Here is a 21,900-nt window from a genome sequence, read left to right on the forward strand (position 1 = left end):
GAATCCAAGGGAAAAGCCCTTTGTTTAAAGTTCTTCACAATTTTTCCCCTTACTACCTTTTCTAGGTTTCTTATACTCTGCTTTCCCTCACTCACTCTACAATCTGGGCTAGTTTGGTCTAAAAGCACTGTCCTTCTCACATGATATTTCATCTCCTCTTTCCACACCTTTGAACCAGCTATTCTCCATGACTGGAAGACAATAATTGGAGAGGGGCAGCCAGTGATGCACTGGGCCTGAAGTCAATAAGATGAGTTCTAATCTGGTCTCAGATGCTTAGTAACTGTGATTCTGGGGCAGTCATTTAACTTGTGTGCCTTGTTTTCCTCAACTATAAAATAGAGATACCAATTATACCTGCAAGGTCAAATGAGATATTATTTGTAAAAGTATTTAGCAGGGGAGCAGCCAGGTGCACAGTGGGGGCAGCTAGGTGGTGCAGTGGATAGAGTACTGGCCCTGGAGTCAGGAGGACTTGAGTTCAAATCCAACCTCAGACACTTAAATTACCTGTATGACCTTGAGCAAGTCACTTAACCCCAATGACTTGGCAAAAAACCCACCCCAAAATAAAAGTATTTTAGCAGGGAGGTTGATGCATAGGTGCTTAATGATTGAATTCCTGGAATTCTTGAGTAACCAATACCTTTACATAATGATCCTTGGAGCCAGTCACCACAAGATCATGATGGTTGGAAGTCTGGTTGACTGTCAAACACATCACGGGACCAATGTGTCCAGTCAGTTTCCCAATAGGCTGGAATCTATTTGGGGAGAAAAGTGCCCAAGTGGGTCACTGGGCTAAAGCAATCCTCTGGCCTGAGATGTAAATAAGGAATGGGGATGAGGATTAACCTGACAAATAAGGTAGCCTAGCTGGCTGGCTCTGACCCTGCCTCAAATCCAGACCAAGAGACACCCACCTTCAGACATCCCACCCTCTTTGGGTCAGGTCCCTAAGCAGAAAAGAATGACTAAAAGGAACGTGGCTGGCCCAAACCAAGGAGAATGAGGACTCCAAAACCCTAGCTGCTTCCTAGAGTTTCCCCACCCACCCAGAAGAATCTTCAACCTTGGATCCCAACCCCTCCCTCAATGCTCCTGACCTGCTGAGTTCCCAGACCCGGACTGAGTTGCCAGAGGCAGCATAGAGGGTGGTGCCTGTGGGGTTGAGAGCGATCTGGTTGATCTGGTGTTCCCCTTGAGCGCTCGTGACCGTTCTATTGGTGGTGCTTGCGCAGGCATCTCCGGAGATCACCTGACCTGAAGACCTGGCACAGTCCATGGGGAGAACAGTTAGACCTCCTTGCAGCCCAACCAGCCCCCTCCATTGTCTTACATTAGCGATTCCTATTATCTCTCCTTTTTAGGAAACTACCCAATTTGATTAACAGGTGACCTGGGCCCTTCGAGCTGACCAAAGAGTTCCCTTCCCCACAAAACATATTGATTCCCAGACTTAGGGTACACAGGTATCTTCTAAAGTTGATTCATCCTTTATCTCTCTCTCTCTCTCTGTTCCTTTGGATCTACCTCAGAGTGAAAGTAGTAGGAGGGCAGGGACTATGTTTATGGAGATCGCTATTCCTGCTTCTTTCATACAAGCAAACAATGAATGTGGGCTTAGGATGAAGACCTGCTCATCTCCTGGATAATGCAGCAGGCAGGTTTGCCCTAAACCTTCATTCTCCAAGGCTAAGGTGTTTAAGAGAGGCAGGATTCTAACAGGCAAGCTGATGGAACAAATTTCATCTCTTCTAGTGACATCAATGGGTCTTACTTGATAACACCAGCTACACAGCTCTTGAATCCTCCCTCCCCCACTTAAGAGCCCTTGACCTGGGGAACTGTGCCAGCAGGGCACCCTCTGCTCATGACACCAGTAAGCCAAGTCCCATTGCTCTACGCTCTTCTAATGTTTCTATATGTATGACCTTCAGAAGGGCATTGTGCATTCTGAGCAGAGGAGCACCGCCAATCACTCTAGGACTCTCAGCAGCAGTCTTCAATAAGTCGAGGACCGGGGTGGGGAGGTACCTACGTGAGGGTGCGGATGCACTTGGCAGAATCCCGGATGTCCCACACCTTAATATAGGATGTGGAGACAGAAAAGACCAGGCCCAGATGGGCACAGTACTTGATGGAAACAACATTGTTGGGATGGCCCTTCAGAGCAGCGATCTCCTGCCCTGTCACCAGGTTCCACATCTTGCAGCTTCTGTCTGTAGGGGAAGAGACCCCAGGGCAGGCATGGGGGACATATGTTAGGGGGGGTTTGAGTCAGTCACTCAAACCCCAGGTGCAAGATCCCCCACTACCCCATGAACAGGAAGGCTCTTATCCTGGGCACCAGCAGAAGAATATGAAATTAGGCAAAATAAACATTAAGTGTTGTGACGGGGCAAGGAAAAGGAAAGACTATGGCAATGAAATCCAGGTGGTTAAGTCAAAGAAGACTTCCTGCATGGGATTAGTATTGACCGAGTTTCTGAAGGAATCAGGAGACAGAGACTAGTGAAGAGAAGGGAAGGGATCCTATAGAGGGAAGAACCTGAGGGAGGCAGGAGGGGTATAAGGAGTGCTAGGAAAAGCAGAGAGGCTGAGCTGGGGAGGTACAAGAAATTTTATATCTGTATTTGTGTGTGTGTGTGTGTGTGTGTGTGTGTGTGTGTACATATGCATACATACATACATACATACACACATATATACTAGTGTGAATGTATACACCAGATGAAGGATTATTAATCTATCATTCAGATCTTAGATCAGTTTTCAACAGCTAGTCAAGGCTAAGGGCTTGCTGACACAGTTGAGAGACTCCTTCCTAGAAGTCCCTATCTTCTCCCACTTTTGGGATTATACTTTCCATACCTTTTGATCCTGTGAAGAGCAGCTCATCTGTAGCATCCAAGCAAAGAATGGGCTTGGTGTGTCCCTCAGCTACTGAGACACACTGCAAGGGAGCAGTCCGGGCGCTCTTGGCTCCTCCAATGGGGTTGATGATTCCCCTTTCCAGGGAGAGAGAGAGGAAAAGAAATTAGATAGAAATGCAATCACAGGACTGAGCTACAGCTCAAGGGGAGAAAGAAGGGGAAGAGAATGAGGAAGGGAAAACTAGAGACCAATGACACAGTCTCACAAAAGAACTCAAAACAAAATGTGTGTGTGTGTGTGTGTGTGTGTGTGTGTGTGTGTGTGTGTGTGTGTGTATGAGAGACAGACTTGGGAGGCAGAAAGAGGAAAAGATCTGTTTTAAAAAGCCCAGTTTCTCCAACAGTAATTTCTGTGAGCATAAACCCAAGCTGAACATTAGGGGGAAAAGGTAGAGGAAGGAGACAGGGAGTCTCCGACTTCTTGAATATCCCTGTCTGATAGGAGAGAGATGGTGCCTTCCCAAATAGGGACAATAAGATAAGACAAATTAGGATAGAGAAATAAGAATAGACTACATAGCAGTTAGACAAAATTACAAACATAAGCACTAGACTTCTCTCCTAGAATGGCTCCTTGCTGGTTAAAACAGTTCTTCTGATTTCTGGTCCCCTTAATGTAGAGAAGTACAGACAGGTCATCTGATAAACCCTAGGTCACCTTCCTCTATTTAACTCTCAATAAACTAGCTTAGCTATGGTAAATAATGAGCCTACTACATAAACTCACACCCATGTACATGAAGACATATACAAATCCACCTTCTATTAGGTCAGGACAATCACTTAGAAATTTCAGGTTTTAACTTGGTTCACACAGAATTAAGTAGGTTAGACATAAGAGGGTGGAAATCTGGCATAAGAATAAAAATTCCTAATTATTCAAGCTATTTCCTATTTAGATTCCCTAGGAAAAGATTGATTTTATTAGGCATTTTCTACATTGCAAAGTTTTAGCTTTTTGGCTAAATATTATAGCCAAAGAAATATTCGTTGAGTGAAGGGGAGTCCAAGAATAAATATTTGTTTCTCAAAAATAGTGTCTCGAATATAGGAAAGATAGTATACAGATCTGTCTATCTATCTATCTATCTGTCAGTCTATCCATCCAGAAGGACAGCATGGCATAGTGATCAGAGAAATCACCTTAGAATCCAAAGGGCCAGTGTTCAAGCTCTGCATAATTGGTTAGCATACTTAGCAATAGGTAACTTGATCTCAGTATCTTTGGCAACCCTCAGAGTTGCACACCAGGATACCATTAGTGAAATCTTAAATATGAACCAAACATGTATTATGAGACTCACTTAAGCACTTTTTGAATTTGTACATTCTCACACATATGAAAATATGGAAGAACAAAGATAACAGTGCTATGGTAAACAGTTACATGGGAAGACTTAAAACTCATGAGAAATTATATGTATGTGCATATTTGTGCACATATATATGTCTACAGATACAGAATTGAAAACAGCTCAAAGAAAGTTTGAGATATGTAAGTTTAAAGAGTAGCCACCCCAAGGTGTTCACATGGCCTTTTTGTGCTCAGCCTGTGGTAGAGCAGTCCGAGTTCATATTGGTCTCATCAACCACAGTTGGACACACTGTAGTTCATCTCTAACATAGTGATGTTGGTTTGAACTTTGATAAAAGAACAAGAACTAACCATAAACACATACAGGGGGAAATGGGAGGGAGAAGAGAGAAAGAGATAGAAGATACAGTTAGATTGAGAGTCAGAAACAACAAGAGAATGAGAGGGAGACAAGGAAAAAGAGAATGAGAGGTAACAAGAGAAAACAAGAAGCAACCATAAACACATATATAGGGGAATGGGAGGGAGAAGGGAGAAATAGATAGACAGATACAGAGTTAGATTGAGTCAGAAATGACAAGAGAATGAGAAATGAAAAAGAGAATCAGAGGTAACAAGAGAAAATGAGAGAATCAGAGTCAGAAAGAATGAGAGAAACCAAGAAAAAGAGAGAAAACAAGAGGCAAAGAGAACAAGAGAAAGAGATCAAGAGTGAGAGGGTAGGGGTGGCTAGGTGGCGCGTGGATAAAGCACTGGCCCTGGAGCCAAGAGTACCCGGGTTCAAATCCGGTCTCAGACACTTAATAATTACCTAGCTGTGTGGCCTTGGGCAAGCCACTTAACCCCGTTTGCCTTGCAAAAAAAAAAATTGAGAGGACAAATGATATGCTCATTCTAGGCATCTTTCAGATAGTACAAATAATTAATGAGATAGAGACAGAATGGCAAGAGAATTTGAGAAAGAAGAAAAAAAGAAAATAAGAGAAAGAGAGAGAGCATACACACTAAGAAGAATTCTTGTGATCATTCTTTAAAGGCAATATTGCTGATTATGTGGGCAAATGTAGCTGGAATCCCATTAAACACAGCTCCTAGGTCAATCCCCATTGTCCTCCCAGACTGTCATCTCTTTCTAGGCTGCTGTTGTTCATGACCTAGAAGGATTCACTATATTGTAACCTCTCAATTTTCCACACTAATGGAGAAGAGGAAAGGCACAGATGATGCAATCCAATAAATTTTTTTTCTTAGTCCCAGCTATTCCCGATTGTGTTAGAGTTTGATATGCAGTCAACTGAAAAGTTCCTCTGCTCCTTGCTCATCACTCCCTGCATTCTGTTGCCACCTCTCCATCCTTGGCTCAACTCTACTCTCAGGGTTTGGGCAAGGATGGAGAAGGAGGGCCAGCACTGCTAAAGAGCATTTGAAAAATGGATGATCTGAGAACTGAAAGCCTGGTAGGAGGCTCCACCTTCATGGACGGAAGGGTAAGGTGGACTGCACAGCAGAAAATGCTGCAGAAGACCTCACCTGACCTCCTTCCCCAACTCAAGCCTTTCTGAAGCTCTTGGATGTAAATCAAGCTGTTCTCACCTGGTGTTTGAACACACTGCAACAACTCAATAGAAAGAAAACTATAGGGCGGCTAGGTGGTGTAGTGGATAAAGCACCGGCCCTGGAGTCAGGAGTACCTGGGTTCAAATCCGGTCTCAGACACTTAATAATTACCTAGCTGTGTGGCCTTGGGCAAGCCACTTAACCCCGTTTGCCTTGTAAAAAAAAAAAAAAAAACCTTAAAAAAACAAACAAACTAGAGCTTAGTGTCAGAGAACCTGAGGTCCACACCCTGGCAGTTATTTAGTATTTGTGCCATCTGAAAGGTGCCTGTGATCCTCATTTCCCTTGTTTGTAAAACAAGATTGGGAGGCAATATCTGGGGTACCTGCCAGCTCTAAGTCTTAGGATCCCCAAATTTTAATTTGGATTTCCAAGTGAAAATTGTTCTTCTTTCTGTCAGGCAGTTCAGTTAAACTAGCCTTCCTGTGGGGCCTCCTGCATGATCCTTTGCCTTCCATCTGCAATGCCTTCCTTTGTCCCTCCCATCTCTTCAAGACTCAGATATCTCCTAACTCAGATATCTCCCTGCTGGTGCTTCCTCCCCCCAAAATACTTTTTTGAATACACCTATATATGTATGTCTTCCCCAGAGAGACTGTAAGACCCTCGAGGACAGGGACAGTTTTTGCTTTTGTCTTTGAATTCTAAAGGCAGATAGGTGGTGTGGTGGATAGACTTCTGGACTTGAAATCAAGAATACCTGAATTCAAATCCAGCCCTAGAAACTAGACCGCCAAGTTACTTAATCTCTCAGAGCCTCAGTTTTCCTATTAGTGCTCTCCTCCCAGGTCGGTGAGGGATGTGCTATTTGTAAAGCACTTTGCAAACCTAACATGATTGTATCCCTCCCTCCTCAGAACCTAGCACAGTGCTGGGGTCAGAGAACTTGCTTAATCTTAAGGTTTTTTCCATCAAGTCAGTCATTGTAGGGCCAATGAGAGAAGGATGCTTTTGCAGGGCCACTTTGTCAGAGGCTTGGACAAGGAAGCAGCTTCACTGTGGCCCAAAGTTTCCCTTTCAGAGGCAATGACTAAATAATTCACTTTATTGGTACCATCCATCGAGGGTGCCTCTGGGCCCCTGACACAAAGAGTTGCTGAGCAAGTCATCAAATGCAGGAGGGAGTAGGAGAAGCTGCAGCAGAGAGGCCAGGATGTTTGAATCAATTCTTCCTCCACCCCATGACCACACTGGGGGGGAGGAGGAATTCCTCCTACCCCTCCAGGGTAGAAGATTAAGGGGAAGAAAGCAGGAGCTAAATTAGCATGCCCACCCTCCCCCCATTTCCATAATTCCTTCCATTCCAAATGCAGTGAGACGCTACAGAGCTCAATGATGCCATTCAGCCAACCTGAGAGGGAGGAACCACCTCTGCGGGTGGGGGCAGCAGGAACAGGGTCTACAGAGAACCAATCACTCAGTGGGGGGAGGAGGAGGGAGGAAGAGGATGCAGGGTCCATGGAGACACAGGATGGGCAGCATGCAGAGGGATGGAGGTAAGGAGGAAGAGAGAGACTGGGCAGGCAGAAAAGAGAGAGACATCAGAGATGGAGAGAAACACAAAAAGGAAGGAAGAGAGACAGGGAAACCAAACATGAGCGCTGTACCTCAGGACCTCCGAGATAGAGGAGTCGCTGTCATCAGACCTGGGGAGGGCAGAAAATTAGCTGGATTAGGGGATGGGGAGAGAGGAAAAACAAACAAACAAACAAAAGGAGAAGAGGCAGCAGCAGAGTTTGGGAAGGTCAGAGGGTTATTTTCTTCCAGAGAAAGGCAGAAAACTGGGGTGGGTGGGGGAGATAGCAGAAGGAGAAGAAGAGAGAAGGGTAGGGTAGATTAGGGCCAGGCCCTAGATGCTGGGGTGCCAGGGGAGACTCCTTATTAGGTTCAGAGTCAGGAGAACTCTCCTGACTAACTGGACTGGGAAGAGAGGAATTAGGGACAGAGGACTTTGAGGAAGAGATGGGAAGGGCCAGCCCTTGATTGGAGGTAGGAGGTGGTGATGGTTCCTGGGTCCTGTTTGTCCAGTTCCAAGCTCTCCAGCTGCCCCGCAGCCTAAGCCGGAGGGCACCCTGCCCTCAAGCCAAGCACCCAAGTCTTACCCTACAAGGGCCATGATGCTTGTGCATAGGCCAAAAGGAAGCAGCCACCTTCTTCCCCAGGTCCTCTCCCCACCCTCCTGGAACCTAAGCCCAATGGAGCAACCACACTGGACAAGAACTGAGCGCTAGTAGCAGAGCAGCTATGATGCACAGAGCAAGAGTGATTCTTAAGCTGGTCACCCCTCAGTGCTCAGCACCCAAGGCTTGGTTCTCAGGAACCTTCATTTGCAGCGTCTACTCAGGTCCTAGAGGTTCCTCTGGGATTCCTACTCCCTTGAATCTCTCAGGTTTATAAGGGCCAAAAACACACTGGCACCTGACCCTCTCTGCTGAGATTTTTCTTACCCTGCTTAGTATTAGTGAAGTCTTTGGCAGAGGTTTTCATGCCCTCTACTTCCACCCACCAGGAGACCTTCTCTCTCTCTCCTCTCTCTCAGAGTAGTTGGGTCAAGGTCAGGGACAGACCTTCCTGCTCTATTCTTTTATCAAGGGGCACAGACTCTGGGTTCTACCTTTCTCACCCTTACCACTCTGATTCCTGTAGGAACAACAGTGGTCAGAGGTGGAGGAGTCAAGGGGACTGGGCTCAGTTTAGTGATACGATGAGCAAGCTCAGTTTTCAGAGGTTTTTGGAGGAGTTTCCCAGAAGGATGGTCAGGGCTGGGTTTGAATTAATCCTCTGACTCCAGAGAACAGAGAAAGGAAGGTGCCACATCAGTCCCCCTGCAAACCTGGATCCCTCAGAAGAGGGAGAACCATCTGCTCCTATCTGCCAGAGAAACTGGGCCTCAGCAAAAGGGGCTGCCCTGGACCAAGGGTCTAACTCTAAACTAGCTAGTGGGAAGATAGGAATTAGGGACAAAGGGCTTTGAGGAAGAGTTGGGAAGGATCAGCCTTGATTGAGGCCAGAAAACTTCAGGGAGCCTAAGAAGGGGTCTATCAGAGTTAGTACGGAATGGGAGAGGGAGCTAGAACAAATCAGGGAGGTAACTCTCCAACAGCCCCAAGGCAAATATCACTCATCATGGTAGCAAATTGCCTCAGTTTTTACTTCTAAGTCTGTAAGTCAGAGACCAAGTATAACATGGGTTGGGGTATACAAGGCATAGATTTAAATAAGGTAGAACAGATGTTGCCCACCACTGGCACTTGCACCCACCCAAGGAACCCCTTTTCTGCTGACAACCTATGAAACAGATGACACAGGTCTAAAGAGTCCTATCCAAAGCATTTGTCTTAGAGACAAAGGAGGGATAGGAGGGTTAGGTACTTAAAGTCCCACCATTGAGCAGTGGGGACCACGGTCACCAGATGCTGAAGCATAAGAGGGGGCTGAAGAACAGTAGTCAAAGGGTCCACTCCCTGAACCAGGGTGAGATGGACCTCTCAAATTTTCTTTTCTTCCCCTCCCACCATCCTATACAGAGGCCAAGAGGAAGGCCTCCAGAGGACAGATGACACTGGGAAGGACATGAGGACCTTATGCTTTAGAAGGGGCCCTGGGAACCTGGAAGAAGGGCAGGGAAGGAAAGGAAGGGGTGGGGGGAGAAGGGGATTGAATTTCTTGTTTGTCCCTGGGATCTAACCCAGACTCAGCTTCCTCTCCTCTCCTCCCCAAACACAATCCCCTCCTCCCCCTGGATCCCAGCCCTTGAGCCCCTGAGGCCCCAGCTCTTACTTGTCCAGTGCTGACCCCTGGCTCTGATTGCTGGTGAGGCGAGAGAAGACGTTGCGGTCATTGCGGGGCCGCGTAGGGGGGGACGAAGGGGGTGTGAAGGCCATGTCCGAGGACCTGGAATGGGGCCAGGAGCAGAACAGGGGAACTCACTACCTTCCAAGTCAAGCTGTCCATTCCAGAATAGCTCTGACTATTAGGAGGTCTGTTTACTTTCTGTGTTTTCTTCCTCAAAGTAGAGGACTCCCTCACCCCATGCTAACTGACAAACTGATCTGTAGCTCAGGGTCTTGAGAATGGTCTGCAGGTAACAAGAGGTTGGCAAGGGATAGAAACTGAATCCCCAAGGGTGGTTGTTATCATTATTATTATTATTATTATTATTATTATTATTATTATCTGCTCTTCCCAAGGCTAAAATTTACTTCTTATGGTTAGAAAAATGTCACAATAATGTCTGAGAGGCAGTAATGGAATAGGACAGAGAGATGATGCTGTGGACATCTAGTTCAGCCTCTGACTAGCCATTGACCACGGGTAAAGTCCCTTAACTGTGTCTCAGGGAAATCTAACTCTAAGACTAGAGCTTACAGGTGAACAGCCAAACTGCATCGATTAAGAGTTTCCTTTTAGAGTTCTCTACAATGAGATAGTTGAAGGACTGGACCAAAAATCACTATCCAATAAAAGAATCCAATGTCTAGCCTGAACTCTCAGACTACATTTTAAGTCCATTCTCTTGGTTTTCTTGAGTGCAATGAAACACCAAGGAGAGGAAAACATTCCTTTGTATACATAGTTCACCTCTCAAGACTGGCACTGGGCATTTAAGTTTACAGTTGAAGGGGAAAATCATTGGAAGCTTGGGCTGCCGAGCCATTTTGTCTTCCACCTGGCCCTTGTAGTAGATAGCAGACAAGAAAGACATCAACAGAAAGACTCCCTAGACTGATGGGTCAAAATCTGGGAATTCTGGGTTTGAATCCTTGTTCTACCAATAAATAATTTACAGTATAGCTCTAGACCTGTTTCCCTAGGGTTCCTTTCAGCCCAGAGAGCTGCTGGTTCTATATCACTAACCCTAGTAAACATATCTACCAATCCTCACCAAAACAACCATTCAGGGACATCTCACTGCTCCTAAAAGTGTTGGTATCTATAGGTTGGCATCATGAGAGGTTACCGTGTTGGCTGGTTAGAAACTGACTCAACCTATACTTCTCTCCTTTGACTCCTGGGTTCTCAATGCAAGGCCCTAAAGGACCCTTAGAAAAGTAATTAGATATTAGGACACTTCCTATAGACTTGCACTATTGGAAAGGACAAGAGGCAAAATAGTTTAAAAAGAAAGATAATCCAAAGCACATAATACAAAAGCCATTAAAGCTGATACCCATGAAGTGATTTCTTTTGAGAAACACTTTTAATTAAGTTTAGGTTAGCCAATATGAAAAATAATTCATTCTCTAAATCCATGACTAGCAAGGATAGGAAGATGGATCAGGGATTTCACAGAATCTCAAGAACTGAAAGGGTTCTAGGAGTTGTCTGATCCAACTTATTTCACAAAACCAACTGGACCCATGGTCATCCAGCCTCTGCTCAAAGACCTTCCCACGGGAGAACCTATTGCCTTTCAAGAGAAACTGGGTCAAGGTCTAAAAATCTGCTAGGGATGGTGCACAAAGTAGATAACTTCCCACAGAAGGACGAAACACAATATGGAGAATTTTAGTGTTGACTGTCACCCTACTCCCTTACCTGATAGGTTGCCCTCGATCATAGGATTTCCTCCGAGTCACAGGTGAGGTGTCGGAACCTCGGGATTGCCGAGGGCTAGAAGAGGTAAAGAAAAGTACAGTTCAAGAACCAAGGGTGTTCCTGAAATCCCAGGAACAATTATCTTCCCTCTCACCCTCTCACCCTCCCATCCCTGTTCTTGTCCTTACAAGGTGCTGCCACGGGTGGGCAGGCTGATGGTGCGTGAGACCTTATCTCGGTAGTAGGGGTCTCGGATGGAGAAGCCCACACCATCCTCTTTGATCTCCACAAGTGATGCCAGAGACTTAGTGATGTTCTTGGTGGAGATGTCCAAGGGGGGACCCAGGCACTCCGCTGACACCGCCTTCATTTGAGCAGACAGCTTGGGCTCCCCCTGGAGAGGAACATGGTGAGAGTGGGTCCACTTAAGAGGGATGATCACCTACTCATGAAGTTGGGCCACTAGACAGAGTTAAGGGTGAAAACTTCAGGCTAGAGTTTCTGAGGATTGGTGATTTATCATGGAACACCACTGGGTAATGACTTTAGGAACAGAGCTCAGCTGTGGCAGAGTGGATTCCTGAACTTGGAATCAAGAAGACTTAGTACTCTGATACTAAACAGGTTGCAACCTCTCTGGGCCTCAGTTTACCCATTTGTAAAATGGGAATGATTATATCTGTATTATCTATCCAAAAGAGTTATAGTGAGGCTCAAATGAATATCAAGTGTTAAATATTTTCTAAGTCACAGAGAACAGTAAAAATGATAGATCTGTTATTTTTGGCATTATTGTTACTGTGTAGGCTCTCTTATAGACCCATGATCTGAATGGCTATTATGATGGCAAACCATTCTGGGAAAGAGAAGACAGAAGCCATAATGTGTCATTACTGGAGGAGGGAATGGGGAAGACCCTTGCAAAGTGTGGAAAGGGCTGAGAAGAAACAAGGAGAGGCCATCTGGTTACTCACCTTGAACTTGAAATCATCATGGCTGGTGGAGCCTTTCATAGTGAAGGATTGGGAGAAGCTAGGGGAGATAAAGAGCATACTCACTGGGGTCCCTTCCATTCCTTTACCACGTTCAAGAAAGCAGTGGGTATAACCTCCTGGTCTTGGGATAGACCACTTCCCATCTCATCCCAGGCCTGCTGCTCTACATTCTCACGTGGTTCCCTTCCCCAGCCCTCTGCTGCCAGTCCAGTCCTTAGGAAACTCACCTCCCCTCTGAGAACTCAGAAATCTCCTCATCTGTGCTGCAATATCCATTCTCTGTGAAAAGGGAGATGAGAGGCACTGTTATAGTAATGGGAGGAAGGAAGACCAAAAGTGCCCCCCATCCCTTGCAGTCACTGCCTTTGCTGAGGAAGGCTGTGGCAGGGCAATCATCTCTCACGATTGGTGGGGAAAATCATCTCTCATGACTGGGGAGAGTTTCCCCTTTCATTCCTCCCATCCCATCCACCTGAGACCAAAGTGACTATCTTGACAAGTCATTCTATGAAACTGGGCTGAGTATCAAGCGATGGTTGGGCTAAGCAGCTCCCCTAGTTCCTTTACGTCTAGCCTCAGAGAAGTGCTGATGGAACCTTTGAGCTGCCTGTATTCCTTAGCTAGGAGACCCTCCTTTCACCTCTTACCCTGCTGCACATTGTGGATCAGGGCCTGCAGTTCTGGGTGGGCCTCAGCCTTCTCTCGAAGGGCATCCAGGATCAGGTTGTTTTGAGAGGAGCTGTTCATATCTGTTTGTCTCAGCCGCCCCTCCAGCAGCCGAATCTGGGCCTCTTTCTGGGCTACCTGTAGACCCTGATGAGGAAGGAGCAATGAGAGGTCACCCATTCCTATCTGTCCTACCCTAACCCAACTCCCTAGGGATGGTTGTGTGCTCCATTCCTTTTCTAGGTATTAAGGGATCAAACAATGGGGAGAGAAGACAGAAAGAGAGACTGCTTACACACACACACACACACACACACACACACACACACACACACACACACACACACACAAATAATAATAATAATAAAGGAGGGAACCCTTCCATTTCGGCCCCTTGGAATGGGTCAATGCCTATTGGACCCCCCAGACCCTTCTATGTATCACATCATTCCCCTCCTAGCTGCAGTCTCCTGATACCTAAGTTCTGCCTTCAATTAGCCTTTGGGGCTATTTATTTCTTTCTTCCAAGAGATTTGACAGTGTTCTAGACTTCCCTATTAGATTTTAAGCCCCCACAAATGCCTTTATATACCTGTTCTTTATCCAGTGATGCCCATATAAAGAAGTAGGAAAGGGTAAGAGGTATGGATGACACTAGATAACCTATGATTTCAAAATGGCAGTTTAGAGCTACAGAACAAGTTGAATTTGGACTCACAAAAACATGAGTTCAAATGCCAGCTTTGCCAATTTCTGTTCAACTTCTCACTCTATAAAATGAGGGGGTTAGATTAAATGATCTGAGGTCCTTTCCTGTTCTAAAGCTATGACTGAGTGATTTCTTTGAGGGTCCAAATTGCTTGTATCTGAAATGAATTCACACACTTACAACCCTTTCCCTTCTTGTACACCCATCCAACTCATTCTTAGCCCAAGTATTCTTCACGTTTTGCCTTCCTGTCTTATCCCTCAGTCCAAAGTAGCAGAATAAAGAACTGGAGGTAGCCACCTCCCCTCCTCCCTGGTCTCATCACTTGAGAGATGAGGTTTTTCTTACTGTACCTTCCAGCGCTAGTCCCAGGCTCCCTGGGACAAAGATGAAGATGATTACCTTTTCAATGGAGGCCTTAAGAAAATTGTCCAACAAGAGTCTGGCCTCAGCCAATGAGCAAGAACTGATGACCACTGATGTGTCTGTGGAATCAAGCTCCTCCTAGGATAGGGAAATGAAAGGCAGATAATCTCCCCACATCAGTCCCAGAGGCAGGAAAGGAAGACAGAATTGAACTTAGTTTCCTTTCTGCCCCTCTCTACACCCCAGTACTGACTGATAGTTACCTTGGTCTCCTCTAGCTGTACAATGGTGGCCTGGCAATCAGAAATGCTGTCATTGATATAGTCAATATTGGCTGTTAGCACCTCGATCTCTTCACTCAACTCCTGTAGCCCCTTCTCCTCCTCTGGGCTCTCTTCCTGAAGCCTCTCCCTCTTCCTCCTCAGTGTTTCCTGAAGGAGAAATAGCTCCTCCCTTTTCTGTGGATAACACAGAAGAGAAGATCATCACCACAATCACTATCATCACCATCTTCATCATTACCATCATCACCATTATCATCAATAATACTACTTTCATCACCACCACCACCACCATAATCACCATTATAATCATCAACACCACCATCACTTAGGGACTATATGGTATGGTGGATAGAGGTCTGGCTTGAAGGCCTGCCTGTCACAGATGTATGACTTGAGCAAATGATCTCAATGCTCTAAGTCAAATGTATCAAACATGAGGTCCTGCGCATGTGGCCCACAATACTCCTAAGTGCATCAGACTCAGATTAAAATGTGGTTCCTATTTCTTTTTAATGTATTAACAAAAAGAGAAATAAAGACACATGTATGGTTTTCTAAGTCAGCATGTGGCCTGCAGGGATCATTACTTTTGATTCTTATGTGTGATTAGGGGTCCCAGTTTTTAATTTGACTTTGACACCACTCTCTAAGACTATAAATGGTGGAGAAGGTGCCCTTCTGCTCTCTATATTAATATATCTGGTCCTCATCTTCTACCCAAAATGTATTAAGATTTGCAAAGCACTTTATATGGATTATTTCAATTGACTCTCCCAAAATGGAACAACTGTTCCTTAATTAGTATCTCCTAATAGCTATCCTGTATAGGAGGCATCTGGTGTTGCCATGGTGCATAGAATGCCATCCTGGAGTCAGGAAGACTCATCAAATCTGGCCTCAGATACTAGCTGTGTGACCCTGGGCAAGTCACTTCACCCTGCTTGCCTCAGTTTCCTCATCTGTAAAATGAGCTGGAGAAGGAAATGGAAAACCATCTAGTATCTGCAAAGAAAAACCCACAAGGGGTCACAAAGAGTCAGATATGACTGAAACAATTGAACAATAAGAAAAATGAATTTATTATCTTACATGGAGTGCTTTTAACTTTCAAGAAATTATATTCAAAGATATGACAGAATAGCTCCTAGTGAGAAAGGCCTTCCTACAGTACAAGGAATGGATTGTAAATTAAGGGAGGGCCTTAGTGGCTTTTTGGTCTCTTCCAGGTCCAAATCAAAGCTCCTTTGATCCTCTGTATGAAATTGCTTAACCTCCCCCTACACCTCAGTTTCTTCATCTGTAAAATGGGAATGGAAGAGGACTGGATGATCTCTCATATTCTTTCCAGATCTACATAGCTGATTCTCTGCCTATCACTGAAGATACTCCATGATCTGAACCCAACCTACCTCTCCAGTTTTGTGTCCCAAGGAACAGTGATTATCTGGACACTTTCTGTACTTTTCCCACCTCTATACCTTTATTTGTATTACTAATCTCTGCCTTGAAATTTTTATTTTATATTTATTTTTTATATTATTCTCCTTTAATGCCCTTCCTATAAAACCTCACACATTTTCACTTCTATTAGAATCGTACCTGATCTTCAGAGTCACTTGCTATAATGATTATAGTCATCATCATCATCACTGATATTTGCATCCATCCAACAAACATTTATTAAGCACCTACTATGAACAGCACTGTTTTAAAAACTGCAAATAAATGTCACAGGAATCAAACCCAGGTTTTCCTGACTTCAGTTCAAGTGCTCAGTCCTCTATACTGCACTGGTTCTATATAGTCTTGGATAATCCAAGGATAGAACCCTGTCCCTTCCCTTCTCCCTCTCCATAGAAGACTCAGGTTTAATCTTCTAGAGACTTATCAGCATCATTAAAATTCATCCAAATGAAAAAAAGAGGGGGTAAGGAAAGTGGAAAAGGAAACAAAGAAAAAGTCTAAATAATAATTAAATAAAACTAAAAAAATAACTAACAGATAATAGAAGGTGGAGAAAAGGAGAGAAGACAAATCAAACAGAAGAGGAAGCATAGCCAAGGAAAAAAGAAATGCTTCTTTTTTCTAATAAATAGTTGCCTCCTTCAATTCAATTCAATTCAATTCAATTCAATTCAACAGACATTTATATAGTCCTACTGTGTGAATAGTACTCTACTTGGTGTGGAGTAGACACAAAATTAAGATATGATGGTTTTTTACACTTGTGAATGTCCCATAGAGAGTGAGAGGCATCAAGGCATTTCACCTCCAAGTTAGCCCCCAGGACCCCTTTCTCCTCTACCTTGATGAGTCTCTCCATATCAGACTCTAGGTTGACAATGGTCATCCTCTGCATGACGATGTCGATGATGCGACGTTCTAGCGACTGCCACTTTAATCTGGCAGCTTTGCTGAAGCTCTGGCTGGCCCCCTTCTTCTGGAACTTCTTCCTGAGGGGAGAGGGGTAGGGGGACTCATCAAGAAACAGATCTCAACTGCTGACTCCCTACTGCTCTCTCAACCCACACCAAACAACCAAATGTTTCTTCTGAGTAGATCAACCAAGAGTTATATGTGTTAGAGGAGGGGAGGGAGAGGGCAAGGGGAAGAGTGAGAGAGGGAAGGATCAATCAACCAAAAAAGATTTATTAAGTACATACTGTTTCAGCCAATGGGGATACAAAATCTCTGAACTTTAGGGAGTTTATGTTTTATAAAAAAAAAAAAAAGTAAAAGAGGCTGATACTGTTTCCAGTGGGTTTCTACTATTGACTCCTTGAATGAAATATCTCCCTGGTCCCACAAGCTATAATGTTCAGAGCCATGCAGTCTGACCTGACAGGACGGGTGCCATTGACTGGGGTCGCTGGGTCCCCCAGAAAGTGGTTGATCTTTCGATTCCACTGGCGCACAATGCTTGAGACGGACCGGGCTCCAGACTCTGCCTCGGATGAGGTGGCACTGGCTGACACCTCTGCTCCTGAATCCATCATGGGCGGCTTCATCACTACCCGTCCAGCCACCCGTTCTGACATGGGCTTGGCCAGGCGACGAAGTGCTGACACCTGAGAGGAAAGAGGAAACCTGTGGGCTTCTCATGCTCCTCAGTCATCTAGAAATCCCACCATAGAAGGTCCAGATGGCTCCTAGGAAAGGCCTCAGGAGAGGGGATAGAGGTGGTCCAACAAGCCCAAGGTTTTTATTGAGTCATAGGGATAGCTAGAATAATAAATCAATCCATACCCTTCTATTGAGGGTCTATTGAAAGCGTATGTTCATTTATCCAGATTAGATTTAGGCTCCTGAGCTCTAGAAGGAACTTGGAAAGTTGTTATTTGATATACAGTGAAAAATAAATGTGCAAATGTTTTCTACTACAACATGCAAATGAATATCTGCTATCTTTGAGTCAACAGTTCAGATACTGCAGGTAAGAGACCTGCTGCCCTGCCCAGGACTCCTATGGACTCCACAATACGGAAGAATTCTTCACCAAATCAAAAGTCTCTTTTCCACAAGAAAATTCCCTTCCAAACTCTAGAAGAATTGAAGAATAACCCCCTTCAAGAACAGCCAATCATAGGGGAAAGTCACCTCAGTGGTGGTGATAGTGGTAGGTCAAAAGGAGAGGAAAAGGGGCAATTCTAGGTGAGATTCCAGCCCAGTGCCACTGGGATAAGCTCACCTCCTGAGTTTTCCTCCGTAATACTATCTCCTGCTGGCGCTTCTGTGATTCCAGAGCCCGGATCTGAAACTGTATGGGAGAACAGGGTCAGGAATGAAAGAAGATGTAATTAAGATTTCCAAGTACTCTTTGTTCAGTGAGTTGTAGGGAGTAGAATAGAGAGACCTCTCTCTCTACAGAGAAGGAAACTACTGAGGGCTAGCTGCAGTTGTTGTTCTAACATGGGAATTCTTCCCAAGAACTTCTACTCTCCTACCCACCATGTCCTTTTGGAGAATGGAAGGCATATCCACCATTCAGCTTGCACCTGTATTCAAGACACCTTGAGGTAACAGTAAATCCCCATCCTTGCCTGGGACCTGAGATTCCTAGATAAATTTGCCCATGATGATATCATAATGGCTTCGAAGGCACTAACTAGCCATGTGATCTTAGAAAAATGTGTAGTTCTTTGGACTAAAGTTTTCTCCTCTGCAAAATGAGAGGGTTTCTAGAGACCCCTCTAGTTTCACATTCTGCAGTTCTATCATCCAGATTCTCTCTAAAATACCTCCATTCATCCAAAAAATATTTATAAAGCACCAATTATGTCTCAGCTCTGGAGATTCAATGACAAAATCATCTGCCTTCAGGAAACTTACTTTCTACTTCCTTCCAACCAGCCCAAGAATCTTCTCTAAGAGTTATCATTCCAGGGGTGGCTAGGTGGCACATTGGATAGAGCACCAGCCCTGGAGTCAGGAGTACCTGAGTTCAAATCTGGCCTCAGACACTTAATAATTGTCTAGCTATGTGACCTTGGGCAAGTCACTTAACCCCATTGCCTTGAGAATCTTGTGACTTAGGGAAATGGTCCTCTACAAGAACCAGTAAGCCAAATTGTGTTTGAAGACAGTCTATTGCACTTTGGAACAGTTCTGATAATAGAAAGTTTTTCCTCCTATCAAACCAAAATCTGAATCTTGGTGACTTTCATCTTTCTACTTCTCATTCTGCCCGCTGGGCCTGCTTCACAAGACCATTCTTCAAATATAGAAGACAGCTCTCCCATCACCTTCACCTCCCCCTGAGTTTTCTCTTCTCCAAGCTATTTCACATATGGCATCTTGGTTACCCACCTCTGGATGCTCTCTCCTTTACCAATCAGGTAAAGTCGATCAACACAATAACAGTTCTTTATATCTGTTTAGTGTTTTAGAGTTTCATACATATTGTCCAATGCTCATACTACCCTACAGGATAGATGAGGATTCTGGGGCTAATGGGGACCTTAGAGTTCACCCTGCTGAAAATACTTTATTTTAAAAATGAGCAAACAAAATCCCCAAGTGGCAATTTGGCCAAGGTCAGAGGTCCTATATTAGCAAAGCATAGGATTTGATTCCCTGAATAATGAACTTACATTATTCACAATGTTATGAATTAGGGTTATTTCCAATCAATAGAAAACTATAGCTAATTGGGTCTTTCTTGGGCATTTCCTCATGGCTGCTCTCAGATTCCCAATATTGTAGACTTGCTCACTCATCTTTCTACTCATTCCAGATCAAAAGGAAATGTTTCTGTTCACCAGGGTCAAACCTAAGCACTAGTGTCTTCTGAATTCTCAACAACTAAAAGAATTAGGAATCCAGCAGGAAGAGCTCAAGAAGGGCTATTTATCATGTAAATTGGGGTGGGTAGTGGTGAGGGAAGAAAAGTGGAATCCTCCTCACCTCCTGACGCCGTTGCTCCTTCTTAAGCTGAGCTATCTCGCGATTCCTCTTAGTTTCCACCAGCCGCCTCCGCTGCTGCTCCTCCCTCATTTGCTTCATCAAGGCCACCTATGGAAGGGTGATAAGAGAATTAGTGAGAGAGACCCACAAATGGACTTCCTAAAAGGAGACATGGCCCTCAGACCAAGTGAATGCAGGGCTAGGGCACACAAAGGTGTGAGATGGTAAAAAGTGATGGTCAATAACTATTGTTACCAATCAACATAGTTATCTAAATACTTAACTTTGGAAAAGTTAAAAATTGCCAGATCACTAGGGTCCAAACACATGAAATCTCAGGATTGTAAGGAGGATACAGTTGGAACCGTAACCAAATGGTAAAGTAGCAGGAAATGCACCCTTCAATTCATTTGTGGGCGGTGAGAATGGTGGACTGTGAAGGCACCAGGAGACTGTAAGGCTGACGCTAAGGAAGCAGTTCTCCAACTCATCTATCCTTTCAATTCTTACTCAGTTGTAGGTCACTCCACTGGGCCAATTTGGTGAACCACCTTATGCTGAGCAGCTGTTGTGACAGCTACACGATGAGTGAGGAGGGCACTAATTTGGAAAACTGCCCTACAACTGATCTACAGTCACGCCGCATCATCCCTCCTAAGGAGACTTATGGGGATATCTGGCTGGTACAGATGGGTAGTTAAACTCCCATTTAGATTGAAACTAAAGTACTTTCTCAAGACTTCAAGCTCAGGGTCTGAAACTGAGTGATTATGGTCTAAGAATAGATGGATATCAGAATGCACTTGGCTTTGCTTGAAAATTTTAAATAACTTTTTGAGCTCCTGGTGTTTTACATGAAAATAAAGTACTTTGTACAACAGCCAAGATTGTCCTGAAGAAATAGGCTGCTCTTTGCTTTGTTTTTCAGCCTTCTTAGGAATATTCTTTGCACAGTGCACATGTTTCACACCTGAAAAGGTGGTAAGGCTGCTGGAGATGACCCAGATGCTAAATCTAGAAGATGGCTGGGTCACAGGTCATCAGCCAAAATACCTGGGAGTGTGGGTTCAGGCAAAATGGAAGAACTGCTCATCCCTCAAATCAGCAGGAGGACCTCCTGATTCCTGGGACAAAAACATCCTTGGAGGGATTGGAGAGCCTTAGGTTCATATTCTCTCTCTCTCACATATACATAACCAGGCAAACTTTATTATATTGAGCAGGATACAGTATTTTTTGTTAACATCCAAAGCATCCTAATTTGGGGGCATTATAGGCAGCACTGGCCTTCTCTCTATTAGGACAGTTAATTGTGTTGATCTTGGCCACACAGTTCTCAGACTGCTTTCTTGATGTTTGTTGATTCTGACATCTAGGATAAAAGCCAGAGCATTTCTGTCTTTAGTCTTCTTTCAGAAGGTTTAATGGTCAAGGGTAATGATGATGGCAGGATGATCAAGGTTATTTCTCCTACAAGTTCTTTTGCAAGGAGAGCTGGGCTATGATCAAAGCCAAAGTTTCAGGGTCACTGAAAGGTAGGGGATGTTCAGATTTTCTACCTTTCTGACTATGTACATCTTTCAACATTACTTTCTTGACTTTCAAGAACTATGACCTGGCTTCGGACTTGAGGCACGGAGGAACCATTTCTTTCTTTGGCTCACCTGACCACCTTGAGGTACTGAATCTCTCCAGGTGCTTCTCACAGGTTATGTCTTCAACACCTACTCAAACCTCATGAGGTTTCATCTTGAAAGAGGTCTATCTAATCCATAGGATTTTGTGACCTTGTTCATAAAACTTACCAATTCCTTGGAGTCTCTCATAACCACGACAGGTGGTAAATTCACTAATGAGGTTGGAATGTTCAGGTGCCAATCTTGAGAGCTTTGCATTAATGTAGATGGTGGATTATAGTAAACTCCTTGAAGGCAAGAACTATGACAATTAAGGGCTACAATAGGCCCAAAGAGGGAAAAAATCCTGTATTTATAGCAGCTTTTTTTGAGGTGGCAAAGAATTGGAAATTGGGGGGAAATCCATCAACTGGGGAATGGCTAAACAAGTGTTG

General features: G+C 44.5%; 1 protein-coding gene across 5 annotated transcripts in view; it reads right to left on the reverse strand.

Annotated features, from left to right (window-relative positions):
• The window catches only part of KIF21B (kinesin family member 21B), a 71,917-nt gene that overhangs the window by 9,289 nt on the left and 40,728 nt on the right, over positions 1-21,900 (reverse strand). For 2 of the 5 annotated variants that reach the window (XM_074222320.1, XM_074222322.1), the window contains exons 16-32: positions 19,830-19,937; positions 18,115-18,183; positions 17,265-17,494; positions 16,732-16,879; positions 14,406-14,600; positions 14,179-14,280; positions 13,049-13,214; positions 12,629-12,680; positions 12,381-12,438; positions 11,595-11,800; positions 11,407-11,481; positions 9,649-9,762; positions 7,476-7,514; positions 2,875-3,011; positions 2,042-2,222; positions 1,107-1,271; positions 647-764 (exon numbers count right to left, since the gene is read on the reverse strand). In XM_074222320.1, coding sequence (XP_074078421.1) covers positions 647-764; positions 1,107-1,271; positions 2,042-2,222; positions 2,875-3,011; positions 7,476-7,514; positions 9,649-9,762; positions 11,407-11,481; positions 11,595-11,800; positions 12,381-12,438; positions 12,629-12,680; positions 13,049-13,214; positions 14,179-14,280; positions 14,406-14,600; positions 16,732-16,879; positions 17,265-17,494; positions 18,115-18,183; positions 19,830-19,937 — 2,163 coding nt within the window. The remainder of the gene's footprint in view (positions 1-646; positions 765-1,106; positions 1,272-2,041; positions 2,223-2,874; positions 3,012-7,475; positions 7,515-9,648; positions 9,763-11,406; positions 11,482-11,594; positions 11,801-12,380; positions 12,439-12,628; positions 12,681-13,048; positions 13,215-14,178; positions 14,281-14,405; positions 14,601-16,731; positions 16,880-17,264; positions 17,495-18,114; positions 18,184-19,829; positions 19,938-21,900) is intronic. The other 3 variants (XM_074222321.1, XM_074222323.1, XM_074222324.1) reach the window with 2 other exon arrangements.

The sequence above is a fragment of the Macrotis lagotis genome, chromosome 2 (genome assembly GCF_037893015.1).
Source record: "Macrotis lagotis isolate mMagLag1 chromosome 2, bilby.v1.9.chrom.fasta, whole genome shotgun sequence".
In the NCBI taxonomy this organism is placed as follows: domain Eukaryota; kingdom Metazoa; phylum Chordata; class Mammalia; order Peramelemorphia; family Peramelidae; genus Macrotis; species Macrotis lagotis.